General features: G+C 41.7%; 1 protein-coding gene across 4 annotated transcripts; it reads right to left on the bottom strand.

Annotated features, from left to right (window-relative positions):
- Window positions 1-3,261: 3,261 nt before the first annotated feature.
- Window positions 3,262-14,921, bottom strand: spdl1 (spindle apparatus coiled-coil protein 1). 4 transcript variants are annotated; one of them, XM_049585726.1, is made up of 14 exons: window positions 14,848-14,921; window positions 13,947-14,108; window positions 12,014-12,190; window positions 11,143-11,343; window positions 9,668-9,817; window positions 8,646-8,744; window positions 8,257-8,367; window positions 8,022-8,162; window positions 7,544-7,650; window positions 6,720-6,840; window positions 5,107-5,173; window positions 4,809-5,000; window positions 4,202-4,271; window positions 3,262-3,852 (listed from the first exon to the last, which is right to left on the bottom strand). In XM_049585726.1, exons 2-14 carry the CDS (start codon window positions 14,106-14,108, stop codon window positions 3,705-3,707), a joined length of 1,746 nt encoding a protein of 581 aa, XP_049441683.1. In that variant the 5' UTR covers window positions 14,848-14,921; the 3' UTR covers window positions 3,262-3,704. The 4 variants fall into 4 exon arrangements, with proteins under 4 accessions (XP_049441683.1, XP_049441681.1, XP_049441684.1 ...); XM_049585724.1 differs by having other exon boundaries at window positions 3,265-3,852; window positions 4,794-5,000; XM_049585727.1 differs by having other exon boundaries at window positions 3,312-3,852; window positions 11,149-11,343.
- Between the last annotated feature and the right edge of the window lie 538 nt (window positions 14,922-15,459).

The following is a 15,459-nucleotide window of genomic DNA, read 5'->3' as shown; positions in this document are numbered from 1 at the left end:
TAGGAATGAGGGATGAAATGCATCTTTTCTGAAGTTTACAAGCAACCAAAACACAATCCATTAAAAACATAGTTTCTCCTAAAAGTGGATGGATAACACAACCAACAACACATCAAACATGAACATAATCTGTTTGTGTATGCTTTATTAATGGTATGTTATCAGTTTTAAGGGGCAACATGGGATTAATGACAGAATAAATCATGAAGGCTGGAAGGAAATTACATGTACAACATTTTCATAAACTTTTGTTGAAGACTATATTTTAGAGACAACTTAGTGAAATGGATTCTCGCCTCTAAATAAAATAAACGTATGAACAAATATGAACAAATAAATAAAAAATGTCTTCCTTTCTCAATCGCACGCACGTGCGTTCATCATCAGATGTCATGAAAACAGAATGATGACCTGGTTGAGGTCAGGTATATAAGAAGACAATGTCGAAGATGAAGAGGTTGAAGAGACCATGGTGATGATGGCATCAGACCTCGCTCCCCTCTCGTCCAGCGGCTCCCACCTCAAGGTTTTTCGCAGGGATGGTATCCTTTTGGTGTTACTCCCCCAGAGCTTCCTGCGCAGCCAGTGGAACGTCTTGAAGGTCTCCCCCCAGTCTCTCCTGGGTCTGAAGACTCTGCTCCCCAGCCTCCAGCCTCAGCTCATCCACCAAAAGAAGCAGGGAAGAGAGCGACACACAGCAGGTAAGTGTGAAGAGGCAGAGGAAGACTTCTGAGGACAGTGATGAAGACCCAAGACCCTCCACTTCAGGCCTCAGCTCCTCCGCAAAGAGAAGATACTGACCAAGTCCCTTTGAGTCCCGAGGTGGCCCAATGACAGCGACTCTGATGAAGACTGACGGCCCTGAATGGGAAACCTTTGTGTCTGGCAGGACTGATGACGCTCCAGGCAGCCTTCCTGTCTGACGACGGTAACACAGCCCTCTGTCGCATCTTGCACCTTTTGAATAATAGTTGATGATGCTGGACCAATGTACCAGCAGTAAGGTAACAGATAATGCATGCTATACTGTTATCTATTTTTCTTTATAAAGTATAGGTGGCCGTACCGGACACAGGTAAGTCAGTACTTAATGACAACTTTAACACAAGTCTCCTACAAGTATTTATCTCACTGACCAGTATAATAAAACCACATCGTCTCTTTGGCTCAGTGTGTCGCTGTCATGTGTTTTCAGGTGTAGGTGTCAATAACAAAGAGAGAGAAAGTAATAATTGCTGACATAAAGAAAAGTCTCCAAGTCTCTTTTACTTAGTTATTGATAGGTGAAACAGACCTCTCATACACACATGTAGCCTCATCGTGGAAGACCAAGACAGGACCAGATGAGAAGGATGGATGACTTCAGGACCAGGTGAGAAGGATAGATGACTTCAGGACCAGATGAGAAGGATAGATGACTTCAGGACCAGATGAGAAGGATGGATGACTTCAGGACCAGATGAGAAGGATGGATGACTTCAGGACCAGATGAGAAGGATGGAGGACTTCAGGACCAGATGAGAAGGATAGATGACTTCAGGACCAGATGAGAAGGATGGATGACTTCAGGACCAGATGAGAAGGATAGATGACTTCAGGACCAGATGAGAAGGATAGATGACTTCAGGACCAGATGAGAAGGATGGAGGACTACAGGACCAGGTGAGAAGGATAGATGACTTCAGGACCAGATGAGAAGGATAGATGACTTCAGGACCAGGTGAGAAGGATAGATGACTTCAGGACCAGATGAGAAGGATAGATGACTTCAGGACCAGGTGAGAAGGGTGGAGGACTACAGGACCAGATGAGAAGGATAGATGACTTCAGGACCAGATGAGAAGGATGGATGACTTCAGGACCAGATGAGAAGGATGGATGACTTCAGGTCCAGATGAGAAGGATGGAGGACTTTAGGACCAGATGAGAAGGATGGATGACTTCAGGACCAGATGAGAAGGATAGATGACTTCAGGACCAGATGAGAAGGATGGAGGACTACAGGACCAGATGAGAAGGATGGATGACTTCAGGACCAGATGAGAAGGATGGATGACTTCAGGACCAGATGAGAAGGATAGATGACTTCAGGACCAGATGAGAAGGATAGATGACTTCAGGACCAGATGAGAAGGATGGAGGACTACAGGTCCAGATGAGAAGGATGGATGACTTTAGGACCAGATGAGAAGGATGGATGACTTCAGGACCAGATGAGAAGGATGGATGACTTCAGGACCAGATGAGAAGGATAGATGACTTCAGGACCAGATGAGAAGGATGGAGGACTACAGGACCAGATGAGAAGGATGGATGACTTCAGGACCAGATGAGAAGGATAGATGACTTCAGGACCAGATGAGAAGGATGGATGACTTCAGGACCAGATGAGAAGGACAGATGACTTCAGGACCAGATGAGAAGGATGGATGACTTCAGGACCAGATGAGAAGGATGGAGGACTACAGGACCAGGTGAGAAGGATGGATGACTTCAGGACCAGATGAGAAGGATGGAGGACTACAGGACCAGATGAGAAGGATGGAGGACTACAGGACCAGGTGAGAAGGATGGAGGACTACAGGACCAGATGAGAAGGATGGAGGACTACAGGACCAGATGAGAAGGATGGAGGACTACAGGACCAGATGAGAAGGATGGAGGACTACAGGACCAGGTGAGAAGGATAGATGACTTCAGGACCAGATGAGAAGGATAGATGACTTCAGGACCAGATGAGAAGGATGGAGGACTACAGGACCAGATGAGAAGGATGGATGACTTCAGGACCAGATGAGAAGGATAGATGACTTCAGGACCAGATGAGAAGGATAGATGACTTCAGGACCAGATGAGAAGGATGGATGACTTCAGGACCAGATGAGAAGGATGGAGGACTACAGGACCAGGTGAGAAGGATGGGGGACTACAGGACCCTGAATTGTGGAGGACTACAGGACCAGATGAGAAGGGTGGAGGACTGTAGCACCAGATGAGAAGGATGGGGGACTACAGGACCAGATGAGAAGGATGAGGGACTACAGGACCCTGAATTGTGGAGGACTACAGGACCAGATGAGAAGGATAGATGACTTCAGGACCAGATGAGAAAGATGGAGGACTACAGGACCAGATGAGAAGGATGGGGGACTACAGGACCCTGAATTGTGGAGGACTACAGGACCAGATGAGAAGGGTGGAGGACTGTAGCACCAGATGAGAAGGATGGGGGACTACAGGACCAGATGAGAAGGATGGGGGACTACAGGACCAGATGAGAAGGATGGATGACTACAGGACCAGATGGAGAGTGATGGGTGCCTTTCATTCAGCGGGCTAAGTAAGTAATCCCCTCCTAATTCACACTCATCGCTGTGCAAAATTACTGCACATACCACTATATACATTTTATACTTCTTGTGAATACTATATACCTATACCTATATTTTGAGAAACTGAACACAGCATACTGTATGTTGCTAAATGTTTTAATATATGATTAAAATGTACTGACAGTATAGAACAAATAGTGAGGTCAGCAGAAAACACTACAGGGAGGTGGTAAAAACAGAAATATGTGAATGACAAAGACATCATAGCAGCATACAGACATGTATTTTGTGTTCTCCCTCTTGTCCAACCCGTGAGCCAGTTCATGACAATATAAGCATCTAAATGTTTGCCAGCACACACTGAGGTGAGTGCTACTGCTGAGCACATTCATTCTCCATACTGCTGTGAGAGCTGACGTGCATCATCTCCACTGTTCTTTGTTTCTTTCTTCTTTCCTCTCTCTTGTTCTGCTGCTGGTTCTCCTCTGTCACCTTCTCTTTGCAGTCAGTCACAGGAGAGCTGAGGGCAAAATCAAATAACCACTCAGTATCACTGTTCCCTTTAAAACCCTCAGTCAAGATCCGCAGTATTTCCCCACCAAGTAGTTTTTGGTTTTTTTTGCTTTTTGCACACTGAAGATGTCTTTTCACGTAATAGAAAAACTTTCAGAGTTGTTTGATTCTTTGGAAATTTTGCTGTCAGCAATAAATGTCTAAGCAGTCAAACACATGTTTCCTGTAGAGTTTGACCTCTAGTGTAATTATCTGCAGAGACTCTGCCCTGCCTGTACTTTCTTAGTTTGCTGAGGTCGGGATGTTTGTGGGTGTCAACCTTTGGGCAGGGTGTGTAGCCTCCCCGACATACTGACCTGGGGTTGGGAATCACAACAGGCTCATCTGCACTGATCTTCACACACTTCGCAGGCCGTGGCTCAGGCTCTGAACCCATAACACAAAAAGACAATGATTATTGGTGTCACCACATCACAAAACATAAGCACTCAAAACTTTGCCTCGCCCTTGCTGATGTTGTGTGTCTTGCTCATAGACTGTTCATTTAAGCTAGTCTTTCAGTCACACCGCTCTTTGTTCAAATGTTCGCTTTTCTGATGAGTTTGATTTTAATTAGTAATTAAATGTTACAAAATAACATGCTGGTTGCGTGAGCCAATTGGTGGGCCCGCATTCAGTAGTGCTGCTCCCGACTGGTCAGACGGGTGTATGGGTGGGAGTCTTGATACAGCGGAGATCTCTACTGCACAGACCCTGGCTCCAAATGACGTCACCAGAGCATGATGGCAGTGGCCGTATCTGGCATATTTTAGCTTCACTTATTTACAGTGAGCGTAAATGGAGATTCGGCATCCATCTTTGTATACAGTTTATGGTCTTGCTTATGTTATGTAACCAAGCTCAATTTTAATTCACATTTTCATCCTGTCAGCCCGCAAAGTTACTGACCTCCAACGCACACACCTTGTGTGGAGCTCAGTGCCTCAGCTGTATGTGAAGTATCCGCTTCAGGTTCTGCAGCCTTAGTATTTGTGACATTCATCTCCACAGCAACAAGCTGCTCTCCCTTGTCAAGCTTGGTGTCCTCAGAGGAGGGTACGATGTCAACAGGAAGCTTCTCTTTCTTTCGCTTCTGGATCAGATTCTTTTTTGCCTCTAGAGACAAAGCCACAATGTTATAGTCCTCAGATTTCTATCTTTGACACCAGTGACACATAAGCAATGTGCAGATATGGGTTTGGTGTTATCATATAGTATTTACCTTTTGGTTCATATTTGTGTTGGAGCTCCTCTACTCGGAGCTGCAGTCTGATCTTGTCACTCTGAGTCTGTAGCAGGGAACAGAAATGTACAATGAAACACTAAATCTGTGTTTGTAACTCTGACCTTTTTCAGTTGTTGTGCTTTGGAACATTAGATCATGGATCACTGTACATTTCATTTCTATACAGTGCATTCACTAAGTATTCAGACCTCTTCACTTCTGTCACATTTTAAGTTGCAGCCTAATGCTAAATTTGTTTTAATTCATTTTTCCCTCATCAACCTACACACAATACCCCAAAATAACAAAGTGAAAACATAAAGAAAATCCCCAAATCCAGGTGTCCAAAGCTTGTCACATTGTAGTGAAGAAGACTTGAGGCTGTAATAGCTGCCAAATGTGCTTCAACTAAAAAGGGCCACAATACCTATGACAATGTGATATTTCTAGGGATGCACTGATTTATCTTACAAACACCTGTATTGGCTGATATTCGCCTTGATGACTGCCATCCGCCTATTGGCAAATTAGACGACATTTACTGATGGCAGTGGTCAATGTTTTTCTGTTACATTACATCAAGTTTGCGCAGGCTAAATGGCAGGGTTCAGGACTAATGGCACCCCGCCATCCTGGGGACAATAGAAAACATACTTGCGATAAACAGAGATCCAGAGATCGTTTATAGGACACCTTATGGACAAAAGAACACACTAAACTCACTACTGAGGCATCCGGGGACACACCCTGTTGTTTCTCTAATAATTCTACGTTGAAGAACAAATCTGTGCTGACACTGGCAGGAGGAGAGCTAGTTCACGAAGGATGCATTTAGTTACATTATGATGCATTTATGCTCTATTCAGTAAAAATGAGTGTTGGGCTTAGGCAAATTATAACATTATTATGAGGTCATCAAATGTAATTTTGTAAAATGCATATTTGGTGAAAAACTTGAATAAATATAGCTGTTCATAGCAGAAATTTGTTGATGTTTTCATAGCAATACAGGGAATCATATTTTTTTATATATAGTAAAAAAGGCCTTTAAAAGCATGTATTTATTTATTTTTTTAATATAGTTTTTTGTGCGTTTAATAAATTTCTAACTGAATTTGTGCTCATTCAAAGGTAGTGTACTGAGCAGCCAAATTACTTTAAAAGTTATTTTCTTGTATTGAAGATTTCTTTGTTTCCCTTACACAAAAGGGGGAATAAATAACAAAACAAACAAACAAACAAACAAACAAAAAAACACACCATCAAAAACGTTGATATCAGCTTTTGGCCAAACTGTTATTTTAAACATTGGTCTTGTCTCAGATTTTTATAATTGCATCCATAGATATTTCAGTTTTTCCTTTTTAATATAATTGCAGAAAAAAAATCTACAAATCTGTTTTCACTTTGTCATTTTGAAGTATTAAAAAAGTATTTCACCACTTGAAAGACACAGTTCACAACACGTCTGTGCTGTCACTTTGCAGTTTACTACTTTTAATAGCAATAAAACACAACATTTTTCACCATTTGTTCTATATTCGAAATCCTATTTTGACTGGTGGTGATGTATTTCTGCATGACTGAGGGAAACACATTAGAGCTGGCACCTGTTTGAGCAGCCGTTCAGATGAGAAGAGTTTCCTCTCCAGCTCTAAAGCTCTCTGGCTCTCTGACAAAGATTTCATCCTCTGCAGGGAAAGCTCATCACCCAGACGCTCTGCATCCTTACTGACGACACAGCCACACAAACCAAAGACCACATGCACAACACAGACAAAAAAAATGTGATTGTGAAGATACATTCCATGAACTGCAAATGTTTCTATAATCCAATCAGACTGTCACTGTTCTCCTTTGCAAAATCACAAGATTGAATGTGTGAACCAAATGAGTAACTCAATATATTTGTTACTTAGAATTTCTACACCACAGCTGCAAAGCAACACACACTAGTTAATGAAGGGTCACTTTATGGACCGTTTCATTGCTATTCTGTTGCTAGGACAACAACTTTGGTCCCTGTTTACTTACTGTCAGCTTCTGCATTAACATATATTCAAACAGGAAATACAAAGGGACCCATTTAGAATGTTTATGTTGTCCGGTTTGAAACGGTCTATAGAAGGATATAGATCCATCTGACTGATGGTTGTCCCCTAATGAATGTTCATGGGGGGAAACAACTGGCTCTTTTACACAACTTTATTCCAATGCTGTATGATAGCCAGCTTCACATCACCTCTCTGTATATTTCTCTACTTGGCTACTAGTCTTATGTGTTGTCTCTGCTGTCCTCTTCTTTGTGACAATTTATGAAAAAACTAAAATACAAAGTTACCAGACTACAGAACCTTAAAGCATAACTTAGTTTTGGCAGCTCTAAATGTGATTTACGACATTACAGTGAAACCATAAATACAATTAAACTCACACAGTGTTGCTGAGCTTCATTTTAAGCAGGTCAGTGTAGTAAGTTTCATCTTGGCCGTCACCGCTTTCAGCTGGAGCAGGATTAGCTGGCTGAGACTTCAACATCATCTACACAGTCAGAGACAGAGACATTACGTTTCCACGCTGATAAATACGTTTTTCCACACTTCATGTCACTCCATGTTGAGCCAAAGGAAAACCTAATTAATCACTCATCAAAGTCTCAGACATTTCATGTCATGTTCTGTTGAACACATCTACAGCCATGGTGTTAATCTAGTGTGCCACAGTGCCATAATAATCTGTATCCTCACATGTTAATACATCCTCCAGGATTTGGACAATAGATTCTATGCAACAGAATTTGTTTTATCATTGTGACATTTTTGGTGTTTCACCCCTATAAATATTAGAGGGACAAGACTGTCTTGTACACAGGGGTCCTTCTAATATTAGACTTGCAGGCTTTAAGCACTCACCTCCATCTTCTCCAGTCTCTGCAGTTTAGTCATTAGATTTTGGATCTCTCCGTTCTTCTCTGACAGCATGGACTGGAGCCTCTCCAGCTGAGCAGGATCAGCCCTGGAACCCTGGAGCTGCATCAGAGTGGCTATCTGGACCTACATAACACATCCGTATTCATGCTGTCAATGTTCAAGTTAATGTTTATAGCTGACGCTTTAGTCCAAATGCTGTCCACAACACACACAGCACCTTCATGCGCTGCAGCTGCTGTTTGCTGAATGCGTTTTGTTTCTGCAGTGACACGTACTGGACCTTCATGCTGATGAGCTGTCTCTCCATCTCAGCACGCTTATCCTCCAACTGCATAGCAAAAAGGAAACATTTAGATGCTGATTTTTGCTCCATTTGAACCCTAAAACTAGTTTACCTTGTACACCAAATATTTAGGGGGTATAACAATGTTCTGAACTGTATAAAGCTGGAGCTACAGAGAATTATTGGTAATTTAGAGATTTTTAGATTGGGTGGAACAGTTTAACACAAGTTAATTTAAGCTGTTTAGTTTTCTACTTCATCAAAGACAGAGCCTCTCTTGCTGTTCATTTTCTGCGGTGTTTGTAGCTCAGTTTGGTTTTTACCTCAGCAAACAGAGAGTTCCCCTTGCTGTTGGGATCCTGGGCCTGCTGTAGAACCTGGTCCAATTCAACCTGGAGGTCACGGTTTGCCTCACGAGATTTCTGTGGAGACAGAGAGACACGACGACATACAGCATTAGTATACACAGACACAGAGACAAAGGGACAAAGAGCTGCACAGACAGTGCATTATCATGTAGTAACAGTAAGCAGCTTACAGTCAGATAAAAGGAGATCATTTCACACAGCAGCGCATTCTTGTATTCTAAATATCTCAAGGCAAATGACTCGAACTCAAGACTAGTTCCAGCCTAGTCAGACAAGCGTGAACTGATGAAGCCTCTTGGATAAGAGGTAAAACGTCTCCTAAGACAAAACTAAGTCCAGCTGCGTTCAATTCAATTGCCTTTGAGATAACTATGACCTGGATAAATGAGAATATCCACAGGCATGTATTCTAAATAATTCTACCAGTCAGACTGAAACCAAAAGTAACACAAAATAGTTTCTAGACACCTAAATGAGTCAGCTTCCAGCAGTGAACATCTAACTGTCTTTAAAAGCTCATTTGGGTCTAAAAAGAAAACAAACATTCTGTGGGTCCACAAAATCAGGTTCCCATTCATCGTCTGTGGAGCAGCTGCAGACTTTATACTTGATGACATCACAAGTTTGAGACTTACTGCCGACTTCTGGCTTTCAGACAGAGAAGCTCATGTTCACAAATATTGATTGAACTTTCCTAGGCTGTGAAAATAACATACTGGAATTCTTAATTTAGGTGGTGTTCCCCTTTAACATCACTTTATACATTAAGCATTAGGCAAGTATTGAACATTGGCAGTTTCAGTTCAATCAATTTTGGAACTAGCTTTCAATGACCTGTGCTGATACAACCCACTGAATAAATACATATTAGTGCACATGCAACCACAACAATGACCAGAGATGAATTAACATGGCGGTTATATCTACTTATTGCAGCTATTAACTGTACAAGTGGAGTTAAATGGTGGTGTGTTTACCTCTAATGCATTAAACAGGGAAACAGCCTCTTTCTCTCGCTCCTCTTTCTCCTCTGTGATTCGCTCCAGGTGGCGCTGCAGGCTACTGTTGGTCAGCTCCAGCTGTTGCTCTCTGTACTGAAATTCCTGCAGTGTCTGCTCCAACTCCACCTGGTAGACAAAAACCATTCGCCCGACTTATTAACACAACTCCACCTGATAGAGGAGGATGTGGAATATGCTGGCATGGAAGGAACCAATGGTAGCCTGGTTCCAGACCATAGACCCCGCCCACTCAACTGAGTAGGCTTGCATCTCTGGTCTGGCATACTGCAATGAATTTGCAATTTATCATGTCCAAACGATGGGCGGACCAATGAACGCCGGGGGTCTAGCGATTAGCCAATCAGCGCCACGCTGATGTCAAGCTGTACGCCGGTGGGTAACTGGTGAGGATAGCAACAATGGCGACCACTACAGATCCTACAGACCACATTAACGATGCTATCGAGGTATTTCGCCACTACTCGCGTTAATGGAGGACCAAATTAAGAAAGCTGCTAAACTGGATTTAACGGCGATGCAGCTGGGCGTGCACAACGACGGAGACATTTTAAATGGGCAATGCTCGCTTGTTTTCGGCACCCCCGAGGCATGGATACTAATGACGTTAGATTCTGGGTGAGTCGTTGATCTCTACTGATTGGTTAGGGAAAAAATCAAATTCCCTCCCCCTTGTAAATCGCCTTCAATGGAGGCAGTGTCAGACTGAAGGTTCTGGGAGCTTCAGTCTGACACTCAGGCTAAAGCAATGGCAGATTACAGAAAGTTTAAAGGGACAGTTCACCCCAAAATTAAAAATACACATTTTTCCTCTTACCTGTAGTGCTGTTGATCGATCTAGATTGTTTTGGTGTGAGTTGCTGAGTATTGGAGATATCAGCCGTAGAGATGTTTGCCTTCTCTTCAATATAATGGAACTAGATGGCACTCAGCTTGTGGTGCTCAAAGCACCACACAAAACTCAACAGCAATGTCTCTTTACAGAAATCATGACCCAGCTACTTAAGATAATCCACAGACCTTGTTGTGAGCAGTTTCATGTCGGACCTATTTTCTTTTTACAGAACTAAACCTGCCAACCCTATCACCATGCAGAAGGAAGCATGCATATAGTTATGGACTCGAGGCTTGTGCTCATGCACAAGCCTGCATAAGATGTAAACATTAATGGCGTCCTCTTCAGCTGAGCTGTAACGTCAGCGAGCTTAGTGGTGCTAGGTGAGCAAGCCCCAGCGAGCTACAGCCAATATCTCCAACACTCTGCAACTCAAGCCAAAACAATCTAGACGGATCATTAAGTAAGGAAAAATATGGATTTTTGATTTGGGAGTGACCTGTCTCTTTAGGTGGAAGCCTGTAGTTGACTAACATTTACTGTGTCAATGAAAATAAACAGATCAACACCAGACAAGCCTGGTTGTAGCTCTGCTTACCCTCACCTTACAGTTCTCCAGCTCCATGATCTTCATCTGCACCTCCATCATCTCAGATGTCATGGAGCTCTGTGTGTGTTCATTCAGAGCTCGCAGCTCCTCCATCTTGTTGTTCAGAGTCTCAGTTTGCACCTCAAGTTTGTGTTTCAGTTGTTTCTCATTCAGCTGGGATTCCTCCAGAGACGACTGCAACCTCAGCATCTGAGACAACATGCAGGAACACACATGAACTGTTACTGTATGGAACTTGATATTGTTTTAAGAGTTACTGATCGCACACAATTTGCTAGATTCTAACCCTAACCCTCTTTCAGCAGCAGTGCTCATTTCTACAGCGATAACAAAAACAAATACTTTTTAGATGATCATTCCGTGAAAAATACAAGCAAAAATATGTTTTAACAATCTCCCCCAAGACAACCTTTAATATTAACTAGGTTAACCGCCTCATGGTTGTATGCCTCCAGAAACCAGTCAAGTTGCAGCTACAGTTTACATCCATGTCTGTCCAAACTTATATGCAGCCATGTCAGTTGACAATCCTTCAAATACGGATGTTGCTGCAAAGAAGATACAAATTCTGAAACGTGGATGCTTAATACACATCTTCAACCTGGCAGCACAAAAGATCTATACAATCAGCACAGATTCAAGGTGGACACTCAAGATTAGTGTCACCAACTCAGTATCTGACCAAATGTCTCCAATTCTGTGTTTTAGTGAGAGTTACAGTTTGACATTGTTAATGTTATCAGTAACACCTGTGCTTTTCCTACTATGACGTGTCAAAATGTCTGCTGTAAAAAAAGACCTTTTATGTGGGATTTGTTTTTTGTTTAAGCCCAGACAAGTAGACCTCAGCTTGCTGTACCTTGTTGTTGAGCGCACTGAGCGCTGTGCTGTGGCTCCTCTCCAGATGTGCTTGTTGTTCCTCAAGCTGCTGTCTCTGCTGGTTCTTCACACAGTCGTAGTCCGACTGCAGTGACTCAAACATCCGAGTCTTTAACTCCACTTCCTTCTGAAGGGAGTACTTGTCTTGCTCGAGTGCCTGTGACACACACACAACACATAAGACAGCTGTACAGTTTGAAACTATTGAGAATAATCCACAGACGTCACTGTAAAAAAGCTTCCCAGGGCTCGCAGTGCAAGCATTTTGAAGTGAAAATTAGCATATGTGAATGTGAAAAAATATTTGGGCACACCAGTGCAAAGTAGCCAGTTCTAAATCATTAAAGAACCAGGTCATATTGTCAGCATGGAGCCTCTCCTCTGTCTTTCTCTCCTCCACCACCACTACACACAGAGCAAAGAGCAGAGCAGAGCAGAGAATGTTATTCATTTTATTACATTTTAGATTTGTTTCCAGGGGCTTTGCTGTTGTAAACAATGTTGTTACTGCTCTACAAACAATATAATGTTCTATATTCTCAGTGTTTCTAACAGAGATAGGTTCTGTATGTGGCAGTAGTTGACAGGGTGTGGGCAGTGTGCTGGATCAGCACACACTGCGTGTGTGTGTGTGTGTGTGTGCGCACGTGTGCGTGTCCTTGATCAGGGGAGCGCTCCAATATATATATATATATATATATATATATATATATATATATATATATTTATTTATTTTTTATTTTTTTTTTTTTTGCCAAGGTATTAGTGTATCGATAAAGTACCACACCAATTTTTATGTTGAAGGGCAGTTCCAATATTTCCACTGAAAGCAACCAGTTGCAAAAGTGCGCACTGGTATATGTCTGGATCTTTTGAGTTTCAGATATTTATGAATTCAAATAACTTTCAAAAGTTGGAAACTAAACATAAATTGATGCACTTGTGAACGCTAAGAGGTGTCAGGTTTCAGGAGCAAATTAAACACTGAGTATTGTTCATCATGTAAAATGCTGCTTTAGAGGCTTTTTACCCTGACCAGAATACAGCTCTCTGAAATAACAATGAAAACCTGTTGTGGTCACATCTAAAGATACTGAACATTGCAAAATACTGTCAAGTAGCTGCTTCAGTACAAAAAAAAGAAATCTGTATCAGACTTCTATCTTAAAACAGTATTGGTGGAGCCATATTGCTAAGGCACTGCCAAAACTTTACATTTGTAAATAATTTGTTGGGCAGGAGATAACTTAACCTGCTTCATCAATAGCTTCCACTTTAGTTTGGTGTGGAAATACCTGCATTACTACACAGGAGTGGAAATGGATAGAAATATGCACCTGTAATGTCAGTGAGTAGCAGACTGACTGAATGTGCACAAACTGAGACTGAAATTGCACTTATTTTGCTTCAGACATCATAGGCTGTTCATCATCTGTTCTGTAAATGAAAAGTTTTCAGAATGTACTTGTACTGTTGTACGCTAAAAAAAAGGGAACAATTGGAGGTGTTGTTATTATGCAATGGTTTTACTGGTCCGGTCCATTTTGACACCCCTGCTCTATGCTGTTTGAAAGGGATGCATTCATGAAGCACAATACATCATCGTTCTTTGCTAGGTTCCAGCTAAAGTAAGGTAGAATTTTTAGTAATCTCCTACTTTAATCAGTTTGTTCTTATGTCTTATGCATACTGCTTGTTTATGTTTAATAAAGAGGTGCAGTAATGTTGTGTCTTAAATATATATATATATATATATATATATATATATTCCCCTTAATTTTTGTTTGACTGTTGGAGTGAGGTGGTAGAGCATAAAAAAACAATGCATGGCTTGATTCCACTCGCCACAGTAAAAGAGAACATGTTTGTAGGGATTTGTGTAAATTCACTCTCTATAAAGTGCAGTGTCATACCTCCAATGCGTTAGTCATCTCCACCCTCTGTTCATCCAGTCTGTTCTGCAGTTCCATCTGCTGGTTTAGGAGATCCAAACCAGCTTGGGCAGCCTGATGGACCTGCTCCTCCTTCTCCCTCAGCTGGCTCCTCAGACGCTGGATTTCCTCCTCTGCTGCCATCTGGGAACATTAGGGGGTGGGACTGTTGTAAAACCTTCTTTAAGCTTCCAGCACTGTGCTCTCAGAGAGCCAGCAACCCAGCTTATATCACACAAATTCAAGATAATATGGACTTTCATGGATTTGTAGATAGTGTTTCTATTGTCTATGTCTTTTATGTTTTACAGATCAGATGGTATTCTTGTGGTGAAGGTGCAGCTAAGTTAAAGATTCATCTCTGATGGTGGTGGGTGGGTTCCTGTGTTTGTCTATACTCCCTTATGCATCACACCAATGCTGAGGCAAATCCATTTACACTTGCTTTATGTTGTTGTGTAGCTAGCCAACGGTGTTTCCCATAGAGGTAAGAGGGTCCCTGCAACTTCACAGGAGTGACACGGTATCAGCACCGTAACTGAAGCAGTTAACGTAACTAAACCACAACGTTAAGTGGTCGCCAACTGCCGCTGCGATAACGGAGGGTTTATGTTTTACAAAAATACGTAGCTTAGCTAACTGACGTTAACGTAGTGCTAATTAAAGGTAACGTTGTAGCTAACGTTAACCATTTCGACAACAATGGCGCTTGAACTACGTTCCCAGCTTGTTTTTCACATGGTTTTTCATCAGATAAAAAGCAGTTCACCGACAGACTTCCTTGAAGCGGGCGACTAAGTAACTCTTTATAGCATTTATTTGAATATGTATGGACAAATGAACAATATACGGACAAGAATAACATATGAGCACAGTTAGTTACCTTGTCACTGATCAGTCTTCTGTCAAACCGCCACCGTTTGAATCCAGCTCCCGTAAACTATCGCGACACCACAGTCGGTCTCTTTTTCTTCTTCTCCAATCATTGTAACAGCTTTAAGGTCCATACCGCCACCTATCGTACCGCAGTGTGTAAAACATGTTTTAGCTTACTTTTTTTTTTTAATTTATATTTTTATATTGTTTATTGAACTTTATAAATACAGACAAACAAGGCACATTCATCAAATAGCTTCTGCCTCAGTATGAGCAAACAAATATAAGAACAGATACAAAATGACAGAAATAGAACAAAAAAATACATACTAATAAGACAAAAAACAGGGCTGTCTTAAATTAAGTTAAGCATTTACTAGCAGTGTAAACAACTTAAAAGCTTTCCAAGTTTCAGTGATCTAGTCAAGAGTTTTAACTCATCCTTCCAATGTTTCAAACTGGGTTTTGTCTCAAAGTATCTGCAATTTATACATGAAAAACTTTCCCAGTAACATTATGGCAATATTCAGAACACAGTCAACGTCCTTGTTTTCAACAAAAACACCAAATTTGACTGTCTTTGCTGTTAAGGGGGACAACTCAATCTCCCTGGACTGTA

Source organism: Epinephelus fuscoguttatus, linkage group LG9 (genome assembly GCF_011397635.1).
Source record: "Epinephelus fuscoguttatus linkage group LG9, E.fuscoguttatus.final_Chr_v1".
Lineage (NCBI taxonomy): Eukaryota > Metazoa > Chordata > Actinopteri > Perciformes > Serranidae > Epinephelus > Epinephelus fuscoguttatus.
Note: the sequence above shows the minus strand (reverse complement) of the source record. Positions and strands in the feature narration are given on the sequence as shown.

Bases quoted from the DNA above. Each gene is read 5' to 3' on its own strand.
- spdl1 (XM_049585724.1), bottom strand. From the start codon at position 14,108: ATGGCAGCAGAGGAGGAAATCCAGCGTCTGAGGAGCCAGCTGAGGGAG. The intron at 11,344-12,013 runs GTACAGCAAGCT...ATGTTGTCTCAG, and splicing joins TCAGTGCGCTCAACAACAAG to ATGCTGAGGTTGCAGTCGTC. The intron at 5,174-6,719 runs GTGCCAGCTCTA...TCCCTGCTACAG, and splicing joins CTGAACGGCTGCTCAAACAG to ACTCAGAGTGACAAGATCAG.